The sequence below is a fragment of the Nycticebus coucang genome, chromosome 10 (assembly GCF_027406575.1).
Source record: "Nycticebus coucang isolate mNycCou1 chromosome 10, mNycCou1.pri, whole genome shotgun sequence".
Taxonomy (NCBI): Eukaryota; Metazoa; Chordata; class Mammalia; order Primates; family Lorisidae; genus Nycticebus; species Nycticebus coucang.
Window position 1 is genome coordinate 104,218,433 of NC_069789.1, and position 27,600 is coordinate 104,246,032.

General features: G+C 49.6%; 3 protein-coding genes and 1 long non-coding RNA gene across 9 annotated transcripts in view; 2 read left to right on the forward strand and 2 right to left on the reverse strand.

Annotated features, from left to right (window-relative positions):
- Positions 1-8,803, forward strand: part of LOC128596231 (G patch domain-containing protein 4) — a 138,863-nt gene extending 130,060 nt beyond the window's left edge. Inside the window, exons 2-9 of one of the 4 annotated variants that reach the window (XM_053605828.1) lie at positions 238-354; positions 2,492-2,701; positions 3,168-3,241; positions 3,346-3,438; positions 3,539-3,625; positions 6,623-6,714; positions 6,936-6,986; positions 7,202-8,803. In XM_053605828.1, the coding sequence (XP_053461803.1) occupies positions 2,623-2,701; positions 3,168-3,241; positions 3,346-3,438; positions 3,539-3,625; positions 6,623-6,714; positions 6,936-6,986; positions 7,202-8,012 (1,287 nt within the window). In that variant the 5' untranslated portion in view covers positions 238-354; positions 2,492-2,622 and the 3' untranslated portion in view covers positions 8,013-8,803. The remainder of the gene's footprint in view (positions 1-237; positions 355-2,491; positions 2,702-3,167; positions 3,242-3,345; positions 3,439-3,538; positions 3,626-6,622; positions 6,715-6,935; positions 6,987-7,201) is intronic. The other 3 variants (XM_053605829.1, XM_053605826.1, XM_053605827.1) reach the window with 3 other exon arrangements.
- Positions 8,804-8,816: 13 nt separating this feature from the next.
- NAXE (NAD(P)HX epimerase) lies at positions 8,817-13,130 on the reverse strand. Of its 3 annotated transcripts, none has more exons than XM_053605837.1 (6): positions 13,025-13,130; positions 12,251-12,359; positions 12,024-12,134; positions 11,834-11,947; positions 9,796-9,943; positions 8,817-9,077 (listed from the first exon to the last, which is right to left on the reverse strand). In XM_053605837.1, exons 1-6 carry the CDS (start codon positions 13,108-13,110, stop codon positions 8,875-8,877), a joined length of 771 nt encoding a protein of 256 aa, XP_053461812.1. In that variant the 5' UTR covers positions 13,111-13,130; the 3' UTR covers positions 8,817-8,874. The 3 variants fall into 3 exon arrangements, with proteins under 3 accessions (XP_053461812.1, XP_053461810.1, XP_053461811.1); XM_053605835.1 differs by lacking the exon at positions 13,025-13,130 and adding an exon at positions 12,497-12,852; XM_053605836.1 differs by lacking the exons at positions 11,834-11,947; positions 13,025-13,130 and adding an exon at positions 12,497-12,852.
- Positions 12,826-23,612, forward strand: LOC128596238 (uncharacterized). The gene is made up of 2 exons (XR_008383095.1): positions 12,826-12,925; positions 23,344-23,612. It is a non-coding gene; the product is annotated as an uncharacterized LOC128596238 (long non-coding RNA).
- TTC24 (tetratricopeptide repeat domain 24) lies at positions 19,926-27,591 on the reverse strand. Its single transcript, XM_053605820.1, is given in 12 exon segments — positions 19,926-20,811; positions 20,902-21,057; positions 21,218-21,314; positions 21,409-21,492; positions 21,495-21,521; positions 22,767-22,873; positions 23,040-23,137; positions 25,129-25,200; positions 25,545-25,657; positions 25,827-25,955; positions 26,525-26,728; positions 26,892-27,591. Coding segments are annotated over 12 exon segments (1,869 nt in total). The 3' UTR covers positions 19,926-20,729.
- Positions 27,592-27,600: the final 9 nt, after the last annotated feature.

Genomic DNA, 27,600 nt, shown 5'->3' on the forward strand with positions numbered 1-27,600 from the left:
GAGCCCTTTAGGACCGCTGTAGGAAGAGTGCCCCGGGCCACTTCTGAAAACAGATTGACCTGGGAGGACACAGTATCCTCACAAAGGCTGCGGTACAAAGCTTCTGTCCAAAAATCCTTTGGAAGTCCATTAAAGCTATTCCCACCTGTGTCGTTCAGTTGGAACATGTAACGTCTACACGCGTTCTCCATTTCTGTCGCTAAGACGGGTAGTTTCGAATTACTATGACAGGGATAGGCTGTGGTCTTATAGCAGAAAGCACAGATAGGAAATTGAAGAGTGTAGTGCCTAAGGACGCTAGTTCTGAAACGCCTGAATACCAGTCCCGGATCCACTACTAGCTATCTGATTTGGGTAAGTAAGCCTCTTAATGCCTGTTTCTTCATTTTTAAATTACGGATAATAACACTTACCAGTAGGGTTGTTGGCAGGATTAAATGAAATAATCCTGTGAATTAGTGATAGGCTGGCAATTAGTAATTTTAGTATATAAATTGGATTATGCTATTCTGGGTCCAAAAAAAGAAACATACAAGTTCCTGTAAAAAAAAAAAAAAAAAACGCAACTTGTTGGTGATGTCACAGAGAAAGGATCATTTTGGAGTCAGGCAACTTGGGGTCATATTCCAGTTTTATCTCTTACTAGCTGTGTAACCTCAGGCTAAAAAACCAGGCCTTGTTTTCTTCATTTGTTAAATAAGGATACCACCTACATTACAGGACTGGCAAGATTAAACAATATGAAAATGTGTAATTTACCAGTTATGCATTAAATACACAGTAAGAGTGCCCTTCCTAAGATGGACAGTTTCAAAAGGGGAGCACCAACAAGGCTGAAATACAGCAGCAGTGTAAAGAACTGTGTAAACCCACACCAAGAAGGCAGTACATGCTGAGGCACAGGTACAGGGAATGGTCTTTATGAAGTACCAATATCTTATAACTCAGGTTAATAAGCACCACGTAGCTTTGTTTCTACATGGTAATATGCTTTGTTTGTTTGTTTTGAGACAGAGTCTAATAATGTCACCCTCGGTAGAGTGCTGTGATGTCATAGCTCACAACAACCTCTTGGGCTTAAGCGATTCTCTTGCCTCAGGCTCCCAGTAGCTGGGACTACAGGCCCCTGTCACAACGCCTGGTGTATTTTTGTTTGTTTTTGTTTTTTGTTTTGTTATTGTTGTCATTGTTTATCAGGCCCTGGCCAGGTTCGAACCCACCAGTCCTGGTGCATGTGGCCTGTGCCCTAACCACTGAGCTATAGGCACCGAGCCTGTTTGTTTTTGATACAGAGTCTCACTTTGTCTACCCTAGGTAGAGTGCCTTGGCATCATAGCTCACAGCACCCTCAAACTCTTGGGCTCAAGTGATTCTCTTGCCTCAGACTCCCAAGTAGCTGGGACTACAGGCACCTGCCACAATGCCCAACTATTGTTTTTTTTTTTTTTTTGTAGAGACAGAGTCTCACTTTATGGCCCTTGGTAGAGTGCCGTGGCCTCACACAGCTCACAGCAACCTCCAACTCCTGGGCTTAAGCGATTCTCTTGCCTCAGCCTCCCGAGTAGCTGGGACTACAGGCGCCCGCCACAACGCCCGGCTATTTTTTGGTTGCAGTTTGGCCGGGGCCGGGTTTGAACCCATCACCCTCGGTATATGGGGCCGGCGCCCTACCGACTGAGCCACAGGCGCCGCCCATGCCCAACTATTGTTAGAGACAAGGTCTTGCTCTGGCTCAGGCTGCTCTCCAACCTGTGTGCTCAGGCAATCCACCCACCTGTCTCCCAGAGTGCTAGGATTACAGGTGTGAGCCACTACATGATAGTATGTTTGGGGAGGTGGTGTGTAGTGGTATGGACTCTGTAGATAACCTGCCAAGGTTTGAGTTCTACACACAGTTGCTGTATGACCTTGAGGATTTCATCTAATCTCTTTGGTTTCCTTGTTTGCAAAATTGGGATAATATTTTCCTGAACAGGCTGAGAAGATTAAATAAAATGATCCATGTAAGGCTGGGTGCAGTGGCTCACGCCTGTAATCCTAGCACTCTAGGAGGCTGAGGTAGGAGGATTACTTGAGCTAAGAAGTTCAAGACCAGCCTGGTCAAGAGTGAGACCTCATCTCTACTAAAAATAGAAAAATTAGCCAGTCCTCATGGTGGGCATCTGTAGGCCCAAAGGATGCTGAGACAGGAGGATTGCTTAAGCCCAGGAGTTTGAGGTTGCTATGAGCTAGGCTGATACCATGGCACTCTAGCCTGGGCAACAGAGTGAGACTCTGTCTCAAAACAAACAAACAAACAAAAAAACCCCCAAAAAACAGTGATCCATGTAAAGCCTTAGCATAGCCAAGCACGTAGTGAGTGCTCCACAGATTTAGGCATCAGTAATAACACTAGTTCTCCTTGACTTCTCTGTACATTTATGTTGGTCTCTAAGTGGCCAGACAGGGAGCTCCCCAAGGACCAGATCTCCTCCTTCCTCTGTCTCTCCAGGGCTCAGGAAAGAAAATTCTTACAGGAGTAGCAAGGATGGAGTTGATGGTTCCTTTGGGCACTTTCTTCTTAAAGGGATGATATCACCTCTTCCCTGGTGAAAGTCTGAGGACGTAGACTTTTTTCTCACTATGAGTGTTACCCCAGTGGTCAAGAGTCGTGGGATGAAATTTGCAGAGCAGCAGCTGCTAAAGCACGGATGGACTCAAGGTAATCCCCCTGGAGCTTCTGCCCTATCCCCCCTTCTCTCTGCCTACTCTCTGCCCAGGAGAGAGGCATCATCCTTGATTACCCCTATGCAATCCATTCAGTTGAAGGAGAAAAGGGTAGTTTAAATTTGTGGAAGCAATTTTCTGGCTCTTCCAGAAAGTGGAAGAATGGAAGAAATTTTATAGTGGCTAAAGAGGAGGAAGTGGTTGGGAGGACTAGAGGAGGGAAGAAGAGACATGGCCTCTGTTCCAAAGTTACGAAGGAAGAGATGGTTCAGGCTCAGAAAAAAAGCAGGGGGACTACTGACATGATACTAGAAAGGAAGGAGCTGGGAGGGCTTCCAAGTGGAACAGAGTATGCCCCAGTGCCAGGTGTGTTGGACAGCAAGGAGTAGCATGTGTTTGGGGGATGCCTTCCAAAGGGTCAGAACAGGCAGCTGAAAAAAGTCACTAACTATGCTCTACAGGGAAAGGCCTGGGCCGGAAGGAAAATGGCATCACCCAGGCCCTCAGGGTGACATTGAAGCAGGACACTCATGGGGTAAGACTGGGTAGGCTAAGGGAGGTTGGTGTGGATGGGATGGGGGACCCTTGAGGGCAGTTGGGAAGGTACTCAGAGCTCTTCCTTACTTATTCCCCTGGCAGGTGGGACATGATCCTGCCAAGGAGTTCACAAACCACTGGTGGAATGAGCTTTTCAACCAGACTGCAGCCAACCTGGTGGTGGAGAGTGGACAGGTATGAGCTTAGATAGATGGGCACATAAAATGGGGCCTGGGACATGTGGGAGTGGGAAGACATGGTATATCAAGTGCCACTAACTGATACTTCCCCACAGGATGGAGTACAGATAAGGCGCCTTTCTAAGGAGACCACCTGTCAAAATCGTCCCAAGCCCAACTTGCTGTATCAGAAGTTTGTGAAGGTATTGGACACTGAGGGTGAGAGAGTCCAGCCTTTTTCCTTCTTTGATCTCACCTGGGACCTGAGCACTGCCCTGTAGGACTTACCTACCCTCAGGGCTACCTTACCATGGTGGATCCTGTGACCAGGTTGGTTGCATGGGTCATCTGCTGAGAGAGCAGCAGTGGGAAGTGTGGTATGGTCCCTCAAGTCTGGAGCTGCCAGATTGGAGGTGGGGGTAGATACCTAATTCAAGACTTAGTAGCCAGGGGAGACCTGACGGATTATTTGGGCCATCCTTCTTTGTTGATGTGGCCAAAAGGGTGAAAAGTGGCTTACTGAAGAGCTTGTAGCTGGCTACTCATGGCAGACAGGACTAGAACCCAAATCTTCAGACCAACTGTCCACTGTGCCAACAAAAGGAAGCCAACATGTAATGGGTGTCATGTGCTGAGTTGCCTTGGTAGACTTCCATGGCATCACGGCTCACAGCAACCTCCAGCTCCTGGGCTCAAGCTATTCTCCTGCCTCTGCCTCCCAAGTAGCTGGGACTGCAGGCACCCACTACAACACCTGGCTATTTTTTGGTTGCAGCCGTCAAACACATGCTACTCCTTGCTGTCCAACATACCTGGCACTGGGGAATACTCTGTCCCTCCTGGAAGCCCTCCCAGATCCTTCCTTTCTAGTATCATGTCAGTAGTCCCCCTGCTTTTTTCTGAGCCTGAACCATCTCTTCCTTCGTAACTTTGGAACAGAGGCCATGTCTCTTCTTCCCTCCGCTAGTTCTCCCACCCGGTTGTTTGGCAGCCCTGGGTTGGATTCAAACCCGCCAACTCAGGTGTATGTGGCTAGTTCCTTAGCCGCTTGAGCCACAGGCACCAAGCCAACACCTGGCTGTTTTTCTGTTGCAGTTATCATTGTTTAATCAGCCCCTGGCTGGGTTCAAATCTGCCAGCCCTGGTGTATGTGGCCGGAGCCCTAACCACTGAGTTATGGGCGCTGAGCCTTTTTTTTGAGACAGAGTCTCACTTTGTTGCCCTCGGTAGAATGCTGTGGCATCATAGCTCATAGCAACCTCAAACTCTTGAGCTCAAGCAGTCTTCTTGCCTCAGCCTCCTCAATAGTCCTACCTAATTCTTTATAGCCTCCTCACCTGTAGTCTTACTCCCTAATCAGTCCATCCTCCACAAAGCATCCAGATTGTTCTCTGTAAAACACAAATTTCATGTCACTGGCTCCCCTTTGACCTAGGATGACACAATCTAGATTTATCAGCCTGGCATATGTGGCCCTTCATGTCTTGTCCTTGCCTTTTCCCCTGTATCACCCCTTGTCACCTCTCCAGGACTGCTCACTTTAGCCAAATGGAATGTTTCTTCCTTTGAAGGTACCATGTTTTTCTACCTTCCGATTTTTTTTGTTTGTTTTTATTTATTTTTATTTATTATTTTTTTTTTTTATTTTTTTTTTTTTTGTAGAGACAGAGTCTCACTGTACCGCCCTCGGGTAGAGTGCCGTGGCGTCACACGGCTCACAGCAACCTCCAACTCCTGGGCTTAAGCGATTCTCTTGCCTCAGCCTCCCGAGTAGCTGGGACTACAGGCGCCCGCCACAACGCCCGGCTAAATTTATTTATTTTATTGTTGGGGATTCATTGAGGGTACAATAAGCCAGGTTACACTGATTGCAATTGTTAGGTAAAGTCCCTCTTGCAATCATGTCTTGAACTACCTTCCAATTTTTGCACATGCTATTCCCTCTACCTGAGATATTCTTCTCCTTTCTCCCTTTACTTGCTGGCTTTTTCTTGTCTTCCTGAAATCAGCTCACATGTCAGTTACTTGTAGAAACCATGCTGTAATCCTTAAGTCTTGAGTTGGGTACCCCTCCTCCAGCAAGGCAACACTTGCATCATAACTGCCATGTCCTTCCCTACCTCCCACCCCATGTAGATTCCATGTGAGCTGAACCCATCTCTCTTTTTTTTTTTTTTTTTTATAGAGACAGAGTCTCACTTTATGGCCCTCGGTAGAGTGCCGTGGCCTCACACAGCTCACGGCAACCTCCAACTCCTGGGCCTAAGCGATTCTCCTGCCTCAGCCTCCCGAGTAGCTGGGACTATAGGCGCCCGCCACAATGCCCGGCCACCTTTTGGTTGCAGTTTGGCCGGGGCCGGGTCTGAACCCGCCACCCTCGGTATATGGGGCCGGCGTCCCACCGACTGAGCCACAGGCGCCGCCCACTCTCTTTTTTTTTTTTTTTTTTTTTGAGACAGAGTCTCACTGTGTTGCCCTTGGTGGAATGACATGGCATCACAGCTCACAGCAACCTCAAACTCTTGGGTTTAAGCGAGTCCTGCCTCAGCCTCCCAAGTAGCTGGGACTATAGGCGCCTGCCACAACACCTGGCCTGGCTATTTTTTTTCTGTTGCAGTTGTCATTGTTTAGCAGCCCCGTGCCGGGTTCAAACCCGCCTGCCTCAGTGTATGTGGCCGGTGCCCTAACCACTGAGCTCCAGGTGCTGAGCCTGGACCCATCTCATTCTTACTCCACTTTGTTTCCCCCACTCCTCAGGCTCTCAGTTTATCTGGCTAATTGAAGGTAATGTGAATAGGTAATGTGGTGGCAGTGCAGGGGGCATCTTTATTGTTAGTTACTGGCACCTGTCCCACTGTGAAGAGCTGATGACCCACAGCACTCCCTTCTTTTCTGCTTACAAGTCCAGAGTGAGCCAGAGGGCAAAGATGTTCCACCTCCCAGCAACTACACCTTACCTCCTGCCCAGGCTGAAGTGTGCACAGTGGTACACCTCTCTCTGGCTTTGCAGGGAGCAGTGTTAGGGCTGGAAAACTCTGCCTAAGACTTTAAATTTATTTATTTATTTATTTTTTGCAGTTTTTGGCCAGGGCTGGGTTTGAACCCGCCACCTCTGGCATATGGGGCCAGCACCCTACCCCTTTGAGCCACAGGTGCTGCCCTGGGTAGGCCATATTTACCCCCATGACCCCTCCTTCTAGACAGCCACCCTGACTTCCGAGGGAGAGAAGCCAGAGAGAGACTTAGAGAGCTGCAGTGACGATGACAACCAGAGGCCCAAGCTCCCAAAGATGTAAGACTTCACTTTAGTACAGGGGGTACATGGGAGGAAATACTCTCAGATCTCATGAGAAAGGACTAAGTCTAATGCTTGACTGTGGGTTTCTGAGTGAGTGGAACTATGTTGTACTAGGCCTCGGCACCTCAAAGTGCTGGGTCCTGAAGGGATGTTTAGAGGGAGGGGGTCAAGCCTCCCCATCAGATCTATCCTTAACTGAGGGTCTCCCCCTACAGTCTGACTGACGAGATGCTGCTCCAAGCCTGTGAGGGGCGAACAGCACACAAGTAAGTGGCGGACAGCTCCCTGGGGATGGCCTGTGCAACATCTTGAGACTTTTTACCTAGGGAAATGATTCCTACTGTCCACTCACCTACCGCCTAAAGATGGGAAACTGCCTGCTGCCCCTGCCCCTGTCCCCACCCGCAACGTTCCCTGCAGTCCTAAGATTGGGCCTGTTCCCCTAATGTCCTTGCTCTGATTTGGCCCCCATCTATTTCAGGGCTGCCCGCCTTGGGATTACAATGAAGGCCAAGCTTGCTCGGCTAGAGGCCCAGGAACAGGCTTTCCTGGCTCATCTCAAAGGCCAGGACTCTCAGGCCTCTCAACCACAGTCAGAGAGCAAGCCACCCAAAAAGAAGAAAAAGAAAAGAAAGAAAGAGGAGGAAGAGGCTACAGCAACTGAAAGGAACGCAGATGAGAAGTGCCCAGAACACACTGACCAGAGTGTCAGGAAAAGCAAGAAGAAAAGGCACCACCAAGAAGAAAAGGTCTTAGACGAGACAGTGGGAACAGCTATAGGGGATGAGGAGGAAGAGGCTACAGGAATAGGTGGGCTGAGGGAATTGAGCAGAGAGCCAACTGATCAGTCCCCCAGGAAAAAGAAGAGAAAAAAGAGGCAGCACCATGAAGAAAAGAAAATGGGGGTCTCGGATAAAGGAGGAAGACATAAAGAGACTACCAGTGCTGTCAGGATAGAGGAGGGAGAAAACACAGCACATACTGACCCATGCAGCAGAAGCAAGAAGAGGTGGCACCAGGAGGATTTGAACTTAGAAGACGATGAAGTTGAGGGAACCATTCTAGACACTGGGACCAGGGAAGCAGAGGACAGAGCACACAGGAGAAGCAGGGGAAGCAAGAAGAGAACACAGCAGCTTGGAGGGAGGGATGTGAGGGATAAAAGAGGTGAGAAGGACAGGACTAAGGAGGCAGAGAACAGACCACACTCTGGCACAAGCAACAGCCAGAGGAAGAAAGCGAGAATCAGCAGTGGCCAGAGAGCCAGAAAGAAGAAACAGAAGAGAGACTGAAGGTCTGCTCAAGGTGGGGCTCAACTGATTCGCTTTCAGGAGTTGAAGCCTTAGAGACCTGGGTCAACGCAAGTCTTCTGTGCTCCCCTGAATAAGGAGTAACTGAGCTCTGGAACATGAGTTTGCTGAGAGCGAGTGTGATGCCACCATACCTTAGTGTAGGGAGTGGGCAGTCCCTTCTGTAGCTTCTAACCCCAAGACCATAAGTCAGGTGCCTATAAGCCAGGTGGGTGAGACAAGGAACGTGGGGGCTGTGGGAACTGGAACACAGGTACCCCCTGAGGGGTCATCTCTGCTAAAAGAAGCCAAAAATGTATACTAATGTGAAATCTGATTTTTAAATATTGTGAAGTCTTAAGAAAAACAAATCCAGGCTTTGGGGCTAGTGTCAGTCCATGGGATTGCCAGTTTCTGGCACAAGCAGATGAATGAATAAACATCAAGTTGGGCTTCAGCCTACAGATAATTCCAGACTGGAATCTCCATTCCCAGCCTAGAGAAGTCCTGAAAACAAATTAGATTTTCCTTGCCCTTTGAAGAAATTTCTTCTGCTAACCTTATAGTCTTGCTACACTGGTAAGTGGAAGTAGGCTCCAGCTCAATGTTGCAAATGGCTAGGAATCACTGGTATGTAAAGGACAGCACACCTCACTGGGATCCAACAGTTAATTTTCATTGTTTCCAAATGCCATAGCAACCCCTCTTGCCTATTGTGTTTCCTTAAGAGAAAAAGTGCCATATTGCTAGTGTTGTCCTCTGGCTCCTGCCACCCACTAACCTTTATTAACAGAGTTTTTGGGACTCCACTGTTATGGGAGAGAAACACTAAGTCTTTATTGGGAAGAATGCCCACCCACCACCTTCACTGCAAACGATACACACACTCAGTGTCAGGGTAGACTGGCAGGTTCAGCTGGTACTTCTTTTCCAAAGCAGGTGGCACAAAACGGCCTCCCAGGTAATGATAGCGACCAGTAAACTGGGTTGCAGATTTTTTAGGTGCCGTCAGGGAGATGAGCATGTCCGGCTGGATCCCTCCAGAGTTTCCTTTCTCCACATCCCATCCTGAAAAAGAGAGTGGTATAAAGAGCACAAAGATAGATGTCCTCTTCCAAACCTTGCATTACGCTAAAGCTAAAAAAGTGGGAGGTCCTCTCAGTCTCCCCAACTCCCATCCTATGAGGTTCATATACCATTGGGCTCTAGTCTCTTCATAGGGCCAACATGTAAAGGGGCTCCTGAACTCTGCTCCCTGGCCCGTGGGATATAGAAATCTATGTTCTGCCCCTCTACATTCATTATTTCAGACATGGTCTAAGCTGTGGCTCAAGAATAAGGATTCTAGCTTGGTGCTCGTGCTCAGTGGTTAGGATGCTGGCCACATGCACCTAGACTGGCAGGTCCAAACCCGGCCTGGGCCTTTTAAACAATGACAATTACAAAAAAAAAAAAAGCCAGGTTTGGTGCCTGTAGCTCAGTGACTAGGGTGCCAAGCCACATACACCAGGGCTGGTGGGTTCAAACCTGGCCTGGGCCTGCAAACAACAAAATAGCCAGGCATTGTGGCGGGCGCCTATAGTCCCAGCTTCTTGGAAGGCTGAGGCAGGAGAATTGCTTAAGCCCAAGAGTTGGAGGTTGCTGTGAGCGGTGATGCCAGGCACTCTACCAAGGGCAACATAGTTTTTAAAGGTTTTTTTTTTAAAAGAGAATCAGGACTCCTAGGTACCAGCCCTCAAGACACAGGTAGGGCCCCCATCATCCCCAACCTTCTGGGCCCCAGCACCTGAAGGAATGTCAATGCTGGCAATGGGCACACTGAGTCCATTCAAGACAGACAGGATGCTGCGGAATGGCTCCCGAACATCACCTTTGAAGCTGAAGCCAAAGATGGCATCCACCACCAGCTCATACAGCTCATCAATCATCATGGGCTGTGGTGGGGCAGAAAAAGGAAAAGATGTCTCAGCCAGCATGTGTACAAAAAGCCTTACCTGGGGAGGACTATCCTTTGTATGTACAAACCATTCATAGAAGCACAAATGTAACTATCTCTCAGAGAGCATCCTGAGGCCTAGAGGTGTGAGTTGGTTACTGATTGAGGCCAAGCAGAGTCCAGGTACATTTTCCTTTTTGAGACATAATCTCAGGCTGTCACCCTCGGTAGAGTGCCATGGCGTCATAGCTCACAGCAACCTCCGACTTTTGGGCTCAAGCAATCCTCTTACCTCTTTTTTTTTTTTTTTCTTTTTGAGACAGTCTCAAGCTGTTGCCCTGAGTAGAGTGCCATGGTGTTATAGCTCAGAGCAACCTCCAGCTTGAGCTCAAGAGATCCTCTTGCCTCGTTTTTTCTATTTTTTAGTAGAGATGGGGGTCTTGCTTTTGCTCAAACTCGTGAACTCAAGCAAACCACCTGCCTGAGCCTCCCAGAGTGCTAGGATTACAGGTGCAAGCCACCACATGAGGCCTAAGACAAATTTTCTGTTCTCTGCCTAATTGGGGGTGGGAGGGCCTTCAGTGTGGTACAGCCTGAGATTGGAGGTCAGGAGGGCCGAGTTCTAGCCTCAGCTCTGCCATGATCCAATTCTGTGACTTTTTTTTTTTGAGACAGAGCCTCAAGCTGTCGCCCTGGGTAGAGTGTCATGGCGTCACAGCTCACAGCAACCTCCAACTCCTGGGCCTCCCAAGTAGCTGGGACTACAGAGACCTGCCACAACGCCTGGCTGTTTTTTGGTTGCAGCCATCGTTGTTTGGCAGGCCCAGGCTGGATTCGAACCCGCCAGCTCAGGTGTATGTTGCTGGCACCTTAGCTGCTTGAGCCACAGATGCAGAGCCAATTCTGTGATTTTGGGTAAATCGCTTCTCTGTATCTCAGAATCTTTCATCTGTAGCACAGGTTAAGAAAGGTTCTAGGGTGGTGCCTGTGGCTCAGTGGGTAGGGCGCTGGCCCCATATACTGAGGGTGGCAGGTTCAAACCCAGCCCTGGCCAAACTGCAACAAAAAAATAGCCGGGTGTTGTTGCTGTGGCGGGCGCCTGTAGTCTCAGCTACTCGGGAGGCTGAGGCAAGAGAATCTACTAAGCCCAGGAGTTGGAGGTTGCTGTGAGCTGTGTGACGCCACAGTGCTCTACCAAGGGCAATAAAGTGAAACTCTGTCTCTACCAAAAAAAAGAAAGAAAGAAAGAAAAAAACTTCTCAGGCCAGGCACCATGGCTCATGCCTGTAATCTCAGCACTCTGGGAGGTCAAGGCTGGTGGATTGCCTGAGCTCAGGAGTTCGAGACCAGCTGAGCAAAGGTGAGACCCCATCTCTACTAAAAATAGAAAAACTAGCTGGCATTGTGGAGGGCACAATGTAGTCCCAGCTACTCAGGAGGCTGAAGCAAGAGGATCACTTGAGCCCAAGAGTCTGAGATTGCTGTGAGCTATGATGATGCCATGGCACTCTACCAGGGTGAGTGAGACCTCCCCCCGCAATCTCAAATGTTCCACTCCTAAATCCATGCATGTGTTTAGGGTGAAAACAGTCACTCCAGCCCCTGAGAGGGCAGATCATGTGTTTACCACATGCTAGAGGAGGAGCATCTGACTACAGAGGAGTGACCAGGGAAGATGGAGAAAGGGAGCTTTAGAAATGGTGGGTTGGGGGATTCATGGAGCCCACCATACAAAGGAGAAGGCTCTTCCACGCCTTCTATTTAAGTACCATCTTTCTAGGCACTCCTGTGTCCAGCACTACAGTGAGCTCAGCCTGGAAACATGGAGGAAGAGCAGAGTACAGGCAGTGGGTACTGAACAGAAGGGTATAGAAATGGAGCCACCTACCTCTGAGGGCATTTCACTGAGGAAAGGGATGTCCATTTTCTGGCATTGAGTCACCAGTGCAGTAAAGAGTGATTTGTTGGGCCTTTTAGGGTAATAAATGGTTGGCTCGTAGCCCTAGGAAGAAAGTGGTTGATTCAACCCCTTTCTTCCCAGAACCTTCACGCCCCCCGACCCTCCCCCAAATACTCACAAAGAGCTTGAGGTGTCGGGCACAGACCAGGCCGTCTCCTCCGTTATTCCCTGGGCCACAGATGACCAGAACAGTAGGGGTGCTCCTGGACATGGACGTGGGGGGATATGCCTGGAGGTGGGGTCAAGGGGACTCAGGTTCAGGGCAGTAACAGGGCTATCCTGTATGCCTAAGCATGGACACTTGGGCAGTGACTCCCCCCAAAGGCCAGGAGTTATGCCACTGACCTTAGCAATGGCTGTGGCACAGCTCAGCCCAGCCAGCTCCATAAGTTGGTCCACGCTGAACTGGTACTCGTTAAATAGCTCCTCGTCCACGGCTTGGGCCTCCTCCTGGCTGAGGGAGACCCTTAGACTGAGTCCCAGCCCTCAGGCACTCTGCAGCAGGGGCAGTGCTGTCGCCCGAGATCGGTCCCCGGGAGGCGGACAGGCCACCCGAGGCCCGCCCACGGGCCAGGCCGGAGCCTAGCATACCTCAGGTACTTCACCGCTGGGCTCGCCATGACCTCTGAGCTCCCGTGGCCACCCGAGCTCAGCCGCTGCGGTCCCCACCAGGCGCGACCTGAGCGGCAGGTGCCGGCCTGGCTTCCAATTCGCGGCAGCCGCGAGCCTGCAACCAGCAGCCCCAGCCCCAGCAGCGCTCTGAGCTGCGACATGCACCTCAAGGGGAGCGCGCCCCCAGCCCGCCCGCCTGGCCTGGCGTCTGCGCGGCGCCCGCCCCGCCCCGGAGAGGCGGTGCCGGCACGCGCGTTCCGGAAGCGGTTCCCGCGGCACCCGGGCTCTGACGCCGCGCGAGGGGGTGTCGGGAAACTCATTATCTTGGCTGATCTCCTGTGCGCCTCCGCTCCAATCTAGACCCCCGCTCTTCTCGAAAGCATATAGGGATGCCACGTATTTCCAAAGGTACCGAATTGCTTTGCTCCCACCTGCCCTTTGATAGTTTAATAATTTATGGTTTTATAGCGTTCAGACAACAGCCCGGACCCCTGCCCTACCTCTTACCGTACTAGCAGAGTGAACGTGGACATTTCTGCTGTCTGCTTCTCTTTTGTACGACAGGGAATCTGAGTCACTTCATAAGACAGCATACTAAACCGTCGCAGAGGGCTTGGTATTAAGCTCGTTGTTATTTACGCTACTGAGCGTTATAGGTATCTTAGGACTTCTCCCCACTACATTAGCTCCCCTACTTCTGCTTGTTATCACGCCGGACTTCTATAATCATACTTGTCCCCCCTTACCAAGATAATTGCTATAGAAATACAAAATTATAAACCTTAAAGTAGGTTATCTACAGTTAAAAATGTAATTGAAGCCTTGGCAACGTAGCAAGACCCTGTCTCCACAAAAATAAAAATAAACTCTAGCGTAGCTTGTTAGCATGCCCCTATAGTTCCACCCAGCTTCTTGGGAGGCGGAAAAATTGCTTGAGCCCAGGAGTTTGAGGTTACAGTGAATTATGATCCTACCACTGAACTCCAGCGTGGACAGAACAAGACCAGTCATAAAAATAACAATTGGCTGGGCGCGCTGGCTCACGCCTGTAATCCTAACACTCTGGGAGGCAGAGGCAAGTGGATTGCCTAAGCTCACAGGTTCCAGACCAGCCTGAGCAAGAGCAAGACCCCCCCATCTCTAAAAATAGCCGGGTGTTGTGGCCAGCGCCTGTAGTCCCAGCTACTCTGGAGGCTGAGGCAAGAGGATCATTTGAGCCCAAGAGTTTGAGGTTGCTGTGAGCTATGACACCAGAGCACTCTACCAAGTGGGGAGACTGTCTCAAAAATAATAATAATAATTGATACCATAGGCTCCAGGTCACAATAATGTTTCACCAGAAATCTTGAAAGGAAGAATAAATTTTACTCAAGTACTTCTGATAATGGAAACATTGTGTTGCATGGTTAAGGGAAAAGGTTGAGGAATAACCAGTTGCCATTAAGATATTTATCCAGATCGTTATAAATGGAATGCTTGTGTCCTCTCCCAAATTCATATGTTGAAGCTGTAACCTCAAATGTGATAGTATTTGGAGATGAAAACTTCGGGAGAAGATTAGGATTAGTTGAGAGCTAGGCCTTGGTCCCATAGGGTTAGTGTCAGTATTCCGAACTCCTCTCCTCTTCACCCTTGTTATCGGAACTCCCACCTTGCTAACACTCTGATATCAGAATTCCAGTCTCCAGAACTGTAATAAAATAAATTTCTGTTTAAACACACAGTCTATGCTATTTTGTTATGACAGCCCAAGATGAGACACAGGTGAAGTAAAGGTCTTCTTTTTATGCTAAATTCTTACTCTGTACCATGAAATGAATTCCTGGCTAGTTCTTCCAGGCAAGAATCTTTCCTGCTTTAAACTACTCTTTTTTTTTTTTTTTTTGCAGTTTTTGGCTGGGGCTGGGTTTGAACTTGCCACCTCCAGCATATGGGACTGGTGCCCTACTCCTTTGAGCCACAGGCACCGCCCTTTTCTTTTCTTTTTTTTTTTTTTTTTTTGTAGAGACAGAGTCTCACTGTACCGTCCTCAGGTAGAATGCTGTGGCGTCACACGGCTCACAGCAACCTCTAACTCTTGGGCTTACGCGATTCTCTTGCCTCAGCCTCCCAAGCAGCTGGGACTACAGGTGCCCGCCACAACGCCCGGGTATTTTTTTGTTGCAGTTTGGCCGAGGCTGGGTTTGAACCCGCCACCCTCAGCATATGGGGCCGGTGCCCTACTCACTGAGCCACAGAGTCTCACTAGGTCACCCTTGGTGAAGTACTATGGCATCACAACTCACAGCAACCTCCAACTCTTAAGCTTAAGCAATTCTCTTGGCCTCAGCCTCCCAAGTAGCTGGGACTACAGGTGCCGCCACAATGCCTGGCTATTTTTTGTTGCAGTTGTCATTGTTGTTTAGCTGGCCCAGGCCAGGTTTGAACCCTTGGTGTATGTGGCTGGCGGTGTAACCACTGTGCTATGAGCACTGAGCCTCAGTTTTTCTATTTTTTTAGTAGAAATGGGGTCTCAATTTTGCTCAGGCTGGTCTGGAACTCATGAGCTCAAGCAATCCACCTGCCTAGGCTGCCCAGAGTGCTAGGATTATAGATGTGAGCCACGTCCTCCAGCCTCTGATACTTCCTTTTTTTTGAGACAGAGTCTCACTATGTCACGTTTGGTAGAGTTGTGGTGGCACAGCTCACAGCAACCTCAAACTCTTGGTCTTAAGCAATTCTCTTGCCTCAGCCTCCTGAGTAGCTGGGACTACAGGTGCCTGCCACAATGCCCAGCTATTTTGGGGGTGGGGGGTGGTTGTAATTGTCATTGTTGTTTAGCAGGCCTGGGCCGGGCTCAAACCAGTCAGCTTTGTGTATGTGGCCAGCACCCTACTTACTGAGCTACAGGCACCGAGCCTGGTACTCTTTTTTTTAATTATAAGAGATTTATCATCTCTTATCTTATGGGATGTACCTTTCGCCTCCAGCTATGCTCTTTTTACGTGTTTGTTGTGGAAAATTGAGTTTGTCAGACTTGTGGTGTAAAATTAAGTTTATCATCTAAATTGTAACATACACATCTATAGGTATCCAAGACCTATTTCACTTTATTTTCTAACTTTAGTATGGAAGTGGCTTTGCTTTCACATATTGCATAAGACTCCCTTCAGTGGTGGCACCCATAGCTCTGTGGGTAGGGCCTTGGCCACATACACCAAGGCTAGCAGGTTTGAACCTGGCCCGGGCCAGCTAAAACAACAATGACAATTGCAACAAAAAAAAAAAAATGGCTTTGTGGCAGGCACCTGTAGTCCCAGCTACTTGGGAGGCTGAGGCAAGAGAATCACTTGAGCCCAAGAATTTGAGAATGCTATGAGCTGTAACACCATGGCACTCTACCCAGGGCAGCAGCTTAAGACTCTGTCTCAAAAACAAAAAAATAAATAAAGACTCCCTTCAGGTCTGTTTGAGGATTTAAATTTAGTGATTCTGAAAATTCATTTCTAAAACAATGTGAGGCATGTTTCTGTGACATAGATAACACTTTTGAACATTTATGTGTGTCGAGTACTAACATGAATCGTTTCATTTTCACAGCAACCCTATTATCATTCCCATTTTAAGATGAGAAACATGAGGTTCAAGGATGTTGAATGACATGTCCAATGATAACAGTGACAGCTGTCAGTGGAGCTGAGATCCCAGCAGCCTGACCTAGAATCTGCACTCAAGCATTGTTCTGTCCTGAACTGCCTCACCAAATGCAGAAATATGATGTACATAAAGGGCTGTCACCGCTTACTTCATTCTGATGAGATATGACTATAACATGACACAAAATACCCCACTATGGGATGGCGCTTGTGGCTCAAAGGAGTAGAGCACCGGCCCCATATCCCAGAGGTGGCGGGTTCAAACCCAGCCCCAGCCAAAAACTGCAAGAAAAAAAAAAAAATCCCACTACATACACCCAGAATTTATACAACAACCAAGTGGGAAATGTAAAACAAACAGACCAGAAAGCTAGCACCCAAGATCTAGTCCCTCTTGTTCCTGCCATTCAGACTTTGGGAAATGCTTTGGAAACTGACTCAGGTAGGACACATGGATTGAGCACCTACTGTGTTCCAGATGCTTTACATATATTCTCAAATTTAGTCCTGTCAACCCAATGATGTATTTTTTTTTTTTTTTTTTTTTAGAGACAGAGTCTCACTTTATCGTCCTTAGTAGAGTGCAATGGTGTCACAGCTCACAGCAACCTCCAACTCCTGGGCTTAGGCGATTCTCTTGCCTTAGCTTCCCAAGTAGCTGGGACTACAGGCACCTGCCACAATGCCCAGCTATTTTTTGTTGCAATTTGGCCAGGGCCAGGTTCAAACCTGCCACCCTCCATATATGGGGCTGGCGCCCTACCCACTGAGCCACAGGCACCGCCCCCAATTATGTATTTTTATCCTGTTATAGATGAGAAAATTGAGTAGCAGAGAAAAGTAATTTTCCTAAGATATTATAGTAGCTATTAAATGGTAGAGCCAGTGATGGTTGATATGGGGTTGGCCTGACCCAACAGCAGTAGTTATGTATGGCAGACATTGCTTCTTGTCCCTCAAAATCCATTCTCCTTTCTTCTTTTGGCAACAGATCACCTAAGTTTTACTTGGCCACATGGCTGCCCAGCTAAACACTAGATTTTCCACCCTCCCTTCCAGCAGCTAGGCATAGCCATATAACTACATTGTGACCAAAGGGGTATAAGCTGAAATGATATGTGCAATTCCCAGGTTATAATCATAATCTTAAAAAAAGTTTCCCCCCCATTTCTTCTTTTCTTCTTACTGGCTGGAATGAAGGAATCATGCTGGAGCTGAAGCAACCACTTTGTAAGACTGTTAGACAGAAATTTCAACTAACAATGGCATAGCATCCTATCTAGGTCCCTAGCTCCATGGAGCCACTGTATCAACCCTAGGCTACTTAAATAAGAAGGAAAGTTCTATTTAAAAGTAATGTTATATTGGCCTTTGTCATAGCTGAACCCATGTGCTGCCTAATCAAGATATCTTGAACTCCTGACAAGACAATACACTGTGTTTAGATGAGGAAGATTATCAACTCCTAGAACCTACCATGCCCAGCATACTGTGGGTCCTCTATAAATACAGTCTTTTTCATTTTTATTTATTTATTTTTTTAATTTTTTGGTAGAGACAGAGTTTCACTTTATCGCCCTTGGTAGAGTGCCATGGCGTCACACAGCTCACAGCAACCTCCAACTCCTGGGCCTAGGTGATTCTCCTGCCTCAGCCTCCCGAGTAGCTGGGACTACAGGCGCCCGCCACAACGCCCAGCTACTTTTTTTTGTTGCAGTTTGGCAGGGCCAGGTTTGAACCCGCCACCCTCGGTATATGGGGCCAGCGCCCTGCTCACTGAGCCACAGGCGCCGCCCTCATTTTTATTTTTTTACAGAGTCTCACTTTGTCACCCTTGGTAGAGTGCCATGGCGTCACACCTCACAGCAACCTCCAGCTCTTGGGCTTAGGTGATTCTCTTGCCTAAGCCTTCCGAGTAGGTTGGATTATAGGTGCCTACCACAATGCCCAGCTATTTTTTGTTGCAGTTTGACCGGGGCCGGGTTCGAACCTGCCACCCTCAGTATATGGGGTTGGTGCCCTACTCACTGAGCCACAGGTGCCGTCCTAAATACAGTCTTTTAATGAATCTTCAAAATCTCACTGTACAGTACAGTAGAAACCCTTGAAGATAGTGGCAGAATATGCCACCTCAAAATAGGCCACTTTGGCATAAAGATGACTTAGCTAAAGGCACTTGAAAAACAATAGGTACATGAAGGGTACTCTAACCTCCCCCTTCTTCCTGAAAGCAAGAAATAAAATTCTAACATGGAAGATGCCCTCCTTCTACTAGAAGGAAAGCAGTATTCTTATCACCAGACAGGAGTGGAGGCTGAAAGAATTCTGCACAAACTTGTTAAAATAACTCTTAACTTAAAAAAATAATAATAACTTACCTTCCTTTAGCCTCTATATATTTAAGTTGCTTTTCTACAGTTGCCTCTTTGCTGAACCTAGTGTAAAATATTTAGGTTTTGCCACTTCTTTGGGTCTTCATTTCCTTAGGAGAACTCCTGTGTATATTAAGTAAATCTGTCCACTTTTCTCCTGTTAGTCTGTTCTACGTTAACTTAAGGATAAAGTTTTGCCTCCCCTATACTCTCTTATCTGACATTATCAGGAGTGGATTATTTCAACTTAAAATTAAACAATACATTTTCTTCCCCCCCCCCCCCCGCCCCCAGACAAAGTTTCATTCTGTCGCCCTGGGTAGAGTGCCGTGGTGTCACGGCTCACAGCAACCTCCAACTCTTGGCCTTAAGTGATACTCTTGCCTTAGCCTCCTGGGTAGCTGGGACTACAGGCGCCCACCACAATACCTGGCTATTTTTGTTGCAGTTACCACTGCTGTTTTAGCTGGCCAGGGCTGGGTTCGAACCCGCCATCCTTGGTATATGGGGCTGGCTCCTACCCATTGAGCCACAGGCGCTACCAGAAACAATACATTTTCTATCTGTCATAGTGAGGCTAAGGTCTTTTCTTTGAGGAGGGGGCCAATGACTGAAGTTTTCCATCCTTCTTACATAAACCTCAGTAGTTAGGTATCTATCACATGCAGTTTGCTTCCTTAAGGTAAAACAACACCACATTTGAATCAATCTGCATGCAGAATTTATTTAAATTTTTATGATTTTCTCCAAAGTTGTAATAATCTCCTGCTTACATCTAATTCTACAACTTTTTCCCCTTTTCACTTCTTTTTTTTTTTTTTGGTAGAGACAGAGTCTCACTGTACCGCCCTCAGGTAGAGTGCCATGACGTCACACGGCTCACAGCAACCTCTAACTCTTGGGCTTATGCAATTATCTTGCCTCAGCCTCCCAGGCAGCTGGGACTACAGGCGCCCGCCACAACGCCTGGCTATTTTTTTGTTGCAGTTTGGCAGGGGCTGGGTTTGAACCCGCCACCCTCAGCATATGGGGCCGGTGCCCTACTCACTGAGCCACAGGCGCCACCCCCCTTTTTACTTCTATTTCAGCATAGTATACAGCAGCTTTTGCAAATGACTCACCTTAGTCTTCTAAGCATCCAACTTAGTTTTCATAGAAACAATGCTTGTTTTCACTTTGCTGACCAACATATATAATATTTAATTAAATAACAAATTAAGTATCACAACCAGCATAAACACTCTTTGCAACTAACTCTGGGTAAACCATGCCTTAGCTGGGGGAGTGAACTCCACAGCATTCTAGAAGGTACTCAGTGCTTGGGTTTGAATCCCAACTTCTCCACATACTAGTTGTGTAATCTGGGAATTCAAACTATTTATGCTTTATGCTCTATTTTTTTTTTTTTTTTTTTTTTGTAGAGACAGAGTCTCACTTTATGGCCCTCGGTAGAGTGCCGTGGCCTCACACAGCTCACAGCAACCTCCAACTCCTGGGCTTAAGCGATTCTCTTGCCTCAGCCTCCTGAGTAGCTGGGACTACAGGCGCCCGCCACAACGCCCGGCTAGCTTTATGCTCTATTTAACCTCATCTGTGAAAGGGGATAAAAACAGCATCTCATAAATCTGTGAGGATTAAAGGAGAAAACACTTGCGAATCACTAAGAGTGGTGTAGGGCAGGCACTAAATGCTCAGTAAACCCAACATTACTGTTGTTGCTGGGCTGGGGCAGCAGTTGTCTGACAGGTTGTGGGCCTGCACCTATGCCCAGCATCCCCTCTACTTCATGGAGGAAGTAGGTGCATCTAGTATCATGTAACTTCTGTAAAGTTACATCCCTACTTCCCATATGAGAGAATTCAGGACTAGAGAGTTGGTGACTCCAAAGCCACTTGACCAAGAAGTCATAATTTTTAGAATTATAAGGGCCTTAGCAATCATAAGGTTTGGCTCTAGGGAAAAAGGTAAAATTCACCATTGTTTTTTAAATCGGTTAAGTCCAAAATCCCCAAGAGGAGCAAACAGAACCTCTCAGAGCAGAGACTACAAAGCCCTGGCTAGTCTCCTCAGGATCACTGGCTGGCTGTGTTATGCTCCGTGTCCATCGGGGTTGAGCAACTGGGAAGAGGCTAAGTCCCCTGAAACTCCTAGTGTGCAGGTGGGCAGCTTCTGCAGAGGTGAAGGCTGTAGCCAGTAGTGGGGAGGTCACATGACTGTGCAGAAGCCAGATTCTGTGGGTCTCCGCTGCAAGCTCCTGCTGAGGGTCTCCCTGTGCCCTCTGGGCAACCTGAAGGAAGCAGGAAGGGGCCCGCAGTGGAGGTTGGGAGGGGCTTGCCTGTCCTGCCTCCAGCTTCCCCATGCCCTCTCTGGCCCTTACCTCTGCTGGTGGCCTCCAGAGCAGGAGGCAGGAGGCTTAAGTTTCATGTTCCCCCATTTTGCAGGACTGTCCTTTTCTCTGAGGCCTGTGGTCAGGCCATGCAGGAGGTAGGGGATACCACTGGCCTCCAGAGCTGGGTGAGGGTTGTTCAGATTGCTAAAGGGCAAAGACAAAGAGACTCAGGGCCCTGTATCCCAAGCACTAACTAGGCCACCACTTTCTCTAACAGGGGTCACTTTCCACTAAAATCATCCCAAGCCACATCTTCTACTTTCCTTGCCATTCTCCAAGCCTCCTCCCTTCCCCAGGGACCCACCTGTTGGCTTGGGAGCCATCAGATAGCAGGATGCCAGGGTACTCCCTGCTGGGAGGGCCTGGACCTCCAAATGGAAGATGGGCTGTGGGTCCTGGACCTGGACACAGAGAAACAGACATTCATCACAGCAGGAAAGAGAAAGCTCTGGGAGAAGAACTGGGGTGGGGGTGGGGTCAGGATGCAGGGGTCACTGCACACAGTGTGTGTATACAGTACTGTCCCTTTACAGGGCAGGTGCTTAGTAAACATTGGCCAACTAGAAGCTAGATGGTGGCATGATTCATGGTGCCTGCAAGAAAACACACAGAAAATTCAAGTAAATCCAAGTCAGCTCAACAAGTAGCAAGGAACTCCCCTCCACAGCTGCCAGCCTTTTGGGGCGAGACCAATGATCAGGGAGCTGGAGAAGAAAAGCACCCAGCTGGTGGGCAGCACCTGTGGCTCAAAGGAGTAGGGCGCTGGCCCCATATGCCAAAGGTGGCGGGTTCGAGCCCAGCCCTGGCCAAAAACTGCAAAAAAAAAAAAAAGAAAAGCACCCAGCTGGTACTGGGCACATAGCTGGCTTTCAACAAACGTTGATGCTTTAAGATGCAAAGTTTTAGAAGTTCAGAAAGCATAAGAGGGCAGTGCCTGTGGCTCAAGGAGTAGGGCGCCGGTCCCATATGCCGGGGGTGGCGGGTTCAAACCTAGCCCCGGCCAAAAAACAAAAAAAAAAAAAAAAGAAGAAAGCATAAGAGCAGGCAGGAAGACCTGATTCTAAAAATGGTTAAGGAGGCACCCATAGCTCAGTGGTCAGGGCGCTGGCCACATGCTCTGGGGCTGGTGGGTTCAAACCTGGCCAGGGCCTGCTAAACAAAAGAAAACAGCCAGTTTGTGGTGGGTGCCTGTAGCTCCAGCTACTAGGGAGGCTGAGGCAAGAGAATCACTTGAACCCTAGAGTTTGAGGTTGCTGTGAGCCATGATATCACAGTACTCTACTGAGGGTAAATGAGACTCTGTTCAATAAAAAATAAAATAAAAATAAAAAATAAAAAGGGGCTCGGTGCCTGTGGCTCAAGCGGCTAAGGCTCCAGACACATACACCTGAGCTGGTGGGTTCAAATCCAGCCCAGCCGGCCAAACAATGATGGCTGCAACCAAAAAATAGCCAGGCATTGTGCAGGGGGCCTGTAGTCCCAGCTACTTGGGAGGTGGAGGCAGGAGACTCGCTTGAACCCAGGAGTTGGAGGTTGCTGTGAGCTGTGATGCCACAGCACTCCACCCAAGGCGACAGCTTGAGGCTCGGTCTCAAAAAAAAAAAAAAAGAAAGAAATTAAAAGGGTTAGAGGATGGGGAGAGAATGGGCAGGGGGAGGGCTATTTTGGGAGTTAGGATACTGGAGAGCTGGTTCAGGGTGGTGAGCGCAGTGCCAGGCTTCGGGGTCAGGTCTGGATGGGGAGAAACGAAGCAGAAGGGGGGACAAGTGATGAGGGGAGCAAGAAGGGCTAGAGGAGAGTACAACCCGTGTGAGGAGAGGTGGCGTGGCCAGGGACAGCCCACATCAACTCACACTGCAGTCTCCCAGGTCTAGAAGTCATGAGAACATTCGTTGACCTCTCCTTTCTTTTATCCTCGCGGTTCGCCTCCAGGTCTCCGATTTCCCACCCCCTAGTAGACCTGCAGGGGCAAGGGACAAGCACGACGGGCAGAGCAGACCCAGGAGCCCTCCTCCCCTGGGCATCCAGCAAGGGCCCCGCCTCCCTGCCCAGAGGCCCAGACCACGAGGGAGCCCCTCCCAAGCCTCCACAAAGCCACGCCCACCCATGTGGCCCCGCCCCCTCACCCGAGTAGGGCTTCTGCTGTGCCTGGTTGCGCCCAGGTTGGCGTCTCCGCCACGCGGCAGACTCTGCCCGGAGTCTGGGACCTTTCTGGAGCCACGGCCTGGGAATGAAGGGCATTGAGAAGAATGGGTTTGAGGAAAGCAGCAGTCGAAGCACGACGGCCCCAGAGAGGTGGATTTAATTGACAGTGACAACCGAAGTGTGTCTTTTGTCTCTGAGAATAAACTTTCAGGGTGAAGCCCCTTGTTCTGTTACGGTTCCACTTGGTAACTCTCAAGCTAATTCTTTTTTTTTTTTTTTTTGTAGAGACAGAGTCTCAAGCTAATTCTTATGGACTCTCACACTCGACCAGAACCTGACAATCAGTTCGGTCCCGACTCCAGTCCTGTCGGGAGCCGCATGGGGCCAAGACACAGAAAGTTAGTAGCTGACTTTGGATGGGGCCTGGGTCTTCTGACCTCCATTTCAGTCCTCTACTTGTACCAAGCTAATTTAAATATGGTGTCCTAATCTTTAAAATGAGAAGGCATAAAGCTTATTAAATACACATAATAAACATTAAAGTATAATTTCGATTCCTGGGGTGGAAAGAGGCTTTCTGAGGGTGTCTCCAAATGGGACAAAGGCCGCTGAAGAGACAACGAACTACGGAGAAAGACCCAAAGGTAGAGACAGAGTGAGGCCGCGCTGGGGAAGGAGGTACTTGGTGCAGGTCCACAGAGAAATGTCCCTGGAGATGGAGCCAAGGACTTCCTGGGAGCGTTACCCCCATCTTGTGGCCACTTGGAGGAACTGTAGCCAAGGACTTAAAACTTTCTACCTCCTCATCCATGGGGTTTAGAATCTTATTTTGTTTTTAATTTTTTTGAGACAGGGTCACCTTCTGTCACCCAGGCCGGAGTGCAGTGGCCTGATCACAGGTCACTGTAATCTCAATCTCCTGGGCTCAGGGGATCCTCCTGCCTCAGCCTCCTGGCTAGCACTATAGGTGCATTCCACCACAATTTTTTTTTTTTTTTTTTTTCTTTTTGGCCAGGGCTGGGTTTGAACCCACCACCTTCGGCATATGGGACCGGCGCCCTACCCCTTTGAGCCACAGGCGCCGCCTACCACAATTTTTTTGTATGGACAATGTCCGTCTCACTGTGTTGCTCAGGCTGGTCTCAAACTCCTGGCCTTAAGCTATCCTCCTGCCTTGGCCTCTCAAAAGTGCTGGCATTACAGGTGTGAGCCACTGCACCCCACCAGGATTCTTTTTTTTTTTTTTGAGAGAGAGAGCCTCAAGCTATCGCCCTGGGTAGAGTGCTGAGGCATCACAGCTCACAGCAACCTCAAACTCCTGGGCTTAAGCGATTCTCTTGCCTCAGCCTCTCAAGTAGCTGGGACTACAGGTACCCACTGCAATGTCTGGCTATTTTTTTGGTTTAGTCGTCATTGTTTGGCAGGCCCAGGCCAGATTCGAACCCGTCAGCTCTGGTGCATATGGCATCCTAAGCACCACCAGGGCTTCGGATTCTTTTTTTTTCTTTATTATTATTATTATTATTATTATTAAATCATAGCTGTGTACACCAATGCGATCATGGGGCACCATACACTGGTTCCACAGACCATTTGACATATTCTCATCACACTGGTCAACATAGCCTTCCTGGCATTCTCTCAGCTATTGCACTAAGACATCTATATTCTACACCCACTAAGTTTCACATGTTCCCTTGTAAGATGCACCGTAGGTGTAATCCCACCAATCACCCACCCTCCGCCCTTCCTCCCCCCTGGGCTTAGGATTCTTGACGACACCCCTTGGCCTTTACCCAACAGGCTTGTTACCACCCAGTCAAAGCCCTGAAACAGCCCTTGTGTTGGAAACATGCCATGACCCCCCACCCATCTGTCCACTCCTTGGAAAATTATATATATCCCATAGGCAGGCTCAGGGAAGATGAACACAGTTGGGCTGTCAAGCGCAGCATCTCTAGAACATTGCCTCTACCTACCACCGACTCCCTCTCTGGGCAACCTTTCTCCACCCCTATCTCCTTGTCTCAGGTGTCATCTCACTAGGGTATGAGACTGGACCAGTCCTACCTGGCCCAAGTGGGTCCTCATGGCATCTGCCAGCTTGGCCACCAGCCGTTCTCGCACAGAATCTGGCTCCTTCTGGAGAGAAGGTGGATAATAGGGAAATGGGGGAAGACTTGACTTTGTGGTCCTTAAAGGTTGGGGAAAAAGGAAACAGAAAAAAGGAGCAGGGAAAAGAGATTTCTCTCCCCTCTTTTCTAACCCATCCCCAAGCCTTTAGCAGGGTCCTGCCACTGTCAGCCTAGAATTGTGGACAAAGACTGACTTTCTCTCACAACTGTACCCCCGGGCCTACCACTCTGAAGTCTAATGTGTGTTTGGTAAGTGCATGAGTGGCTGGGAGAATACAAGGACTGAAGACAGGAGGGCTTCCTGGAGGAGCAGCAACAGGGAAGAGGTGGATTCCAGGATAGGGGTCTCACCTGACACTGGGCCAGCGCTTCCTTATAGTACTTCAAGGCCTGGTCATACTGCCCCAGTCTGGCGGCAGCAGCCCCCAGCCCCTCACAGGCCTGCCACTGCCCCTTCATGTCCCCTGAGGAAGACAGCCTCAAAGGTGCTCTCACAGCTCCCTACCCCACTAACCCACCCCGCAGAGGTACTCCCCACCCTCAGTTCCCCCATCTGCCTCCCCACCAGCCCCAAGGAACCTCAGCCTTTGGACATCCCCCCCACCAAAGCCACGTGCTACCCCTCACCCTTACCAGTGTCCCGGGCAGCTTGCAGGGCATGCAGGTAGTTGTCCCTGGCAGCTGTGTGGTCCTCCAGCTGGCTCAATGCAAATGCCAGGCTGCCAAAGCTCCGGCCCTGCTCCCATCGCTGCCCCACCGAGCCTGCGGACAGAACGGACAGAACAGACAGAACCCGCCCCCAGCAACAAGGCGTGGTTCTCACAGCCCTAGTGCCCAGCCTCCTTACACCTCCATATGGATACAGAGGCCTGAACTCTCCATACCCAGCCTCTCCTCATCCTGAGCACTGGCCTGAATGCCTCCACCTGACTGGTCTGAGTCAGGCAACAACCCTGTGAGGTAGGCAGGGCAGTATTATCATCCCTGTTTATATACATATAGAAATGGAAGCTCTGAGAGCAAAGGTGATTCGCTGAGTATCACACAAACAGAGGAGGGACTGGGCTGCACTACAGGTCTCGTCTCCTGGCCAGTACCCTCCCCCCTGCCCATGGCTGCCTCCAACCCCCAGGCCTCAGCATCTGGGCCCACAAACCTCTGTCCTGTCTGGCCCTCGCATCTACTATACTCCTGGCTCTTACTCCCCTGTGCCGGGCTTCCAGGTCCCATAACTGGTTCTAGAAATACAACAATCCTTAAGCTTTGGGGCTTGATGGAATGCCCCTTAATCTTTTGGCCCCAAGTCCTGTTCCACAGCCCCTGGCACCCACCATGTAGGTTAGCAGCCCTCTGGTGAAACTCCCGAGCTTCCTGATAGTTGCCGAGGGCGTTGTGGGCCATTCCAAGGTTTCTCAGCACTGTGGCCTGCTCTCCAGGTCCCTGGCACAGGGGCAGCGCCTGCAGGAAGGCCTCCACGGCCAGTGGGAACAGCTGGAGCTGGGAGTAGCCCAGGCCTAGGTCATTATAGAGGTGCCCTAGAGGGCAAGCCAGGGTCACTGGTAGCCAGATCAGATGCAACTGAGGCTGTACTAGTTCAGCCCCTATCCCTCTCTCCTCCAGGCTCCCCACCCTTTCCCAGCCCTTAGAGTACCACTAGACTGTCTTCCTAGATCCCACACCTCTCCTGCGCAGTCTCACCCAACAGTCCCTGCTCAGCGCTCCTTCCAGCGAGCCTCCGGCTCTCCTCCAGCACTTGCACAACTTCACTTGCCCGGTGCCGCCCACTCTTTAGCATACACCCTGCTGCAGCCCCCAGTGCCAGGGCTGCAGCCTGGGGCTGCCTTGCTTGGGCATAGGCCTGGCTTGCTTCCTGCAGGCAGTGGGCTGCTAGCTCAGGCTGTCCCAGAGCCTGGTAGCAGGCTCCCATTTTTGCCTGGGCTTCCCCTTGGTCCCCCTGTGGCTGGTAGTGGCCCAGGGCCTTGTGGTACCAGGCCAAAGCTTGAGGCAGGTCACCGAGGGCATGGTAGGCCAAAGCTACATTGAAACACTGGTCACCATGATGCCTGCCCTGTGCCTTCCCTTCAGGCTGGGCTCGCAAGAGCAGCTCAAGGCCTCTGGCTGGGTCCCCAGTCTCCACATAAGCAGCCCCCAGGTTGAAGGCACAGGCCCGGAGCACAGGGGTGTTCCTGGTCTGTGGGGTCTCAGAGGCCAAAAGGAAGGCCCTCTGGAAGCTGGTCAAGGCCTCATGGTTCTGGCCAGCCTGTAGGGCCCCATGGCCAGCCCTGGTGAGGGCTTCAATGCTGGCCTCTTGCTGCAGCCACCTTCTTTTCTTCTTTTTCTTCTTGAAGATTGAGGGCTCAGGCTCCTGGGGGACATCCTCAGGGTTGCAAGAAGACATAGGACTGAC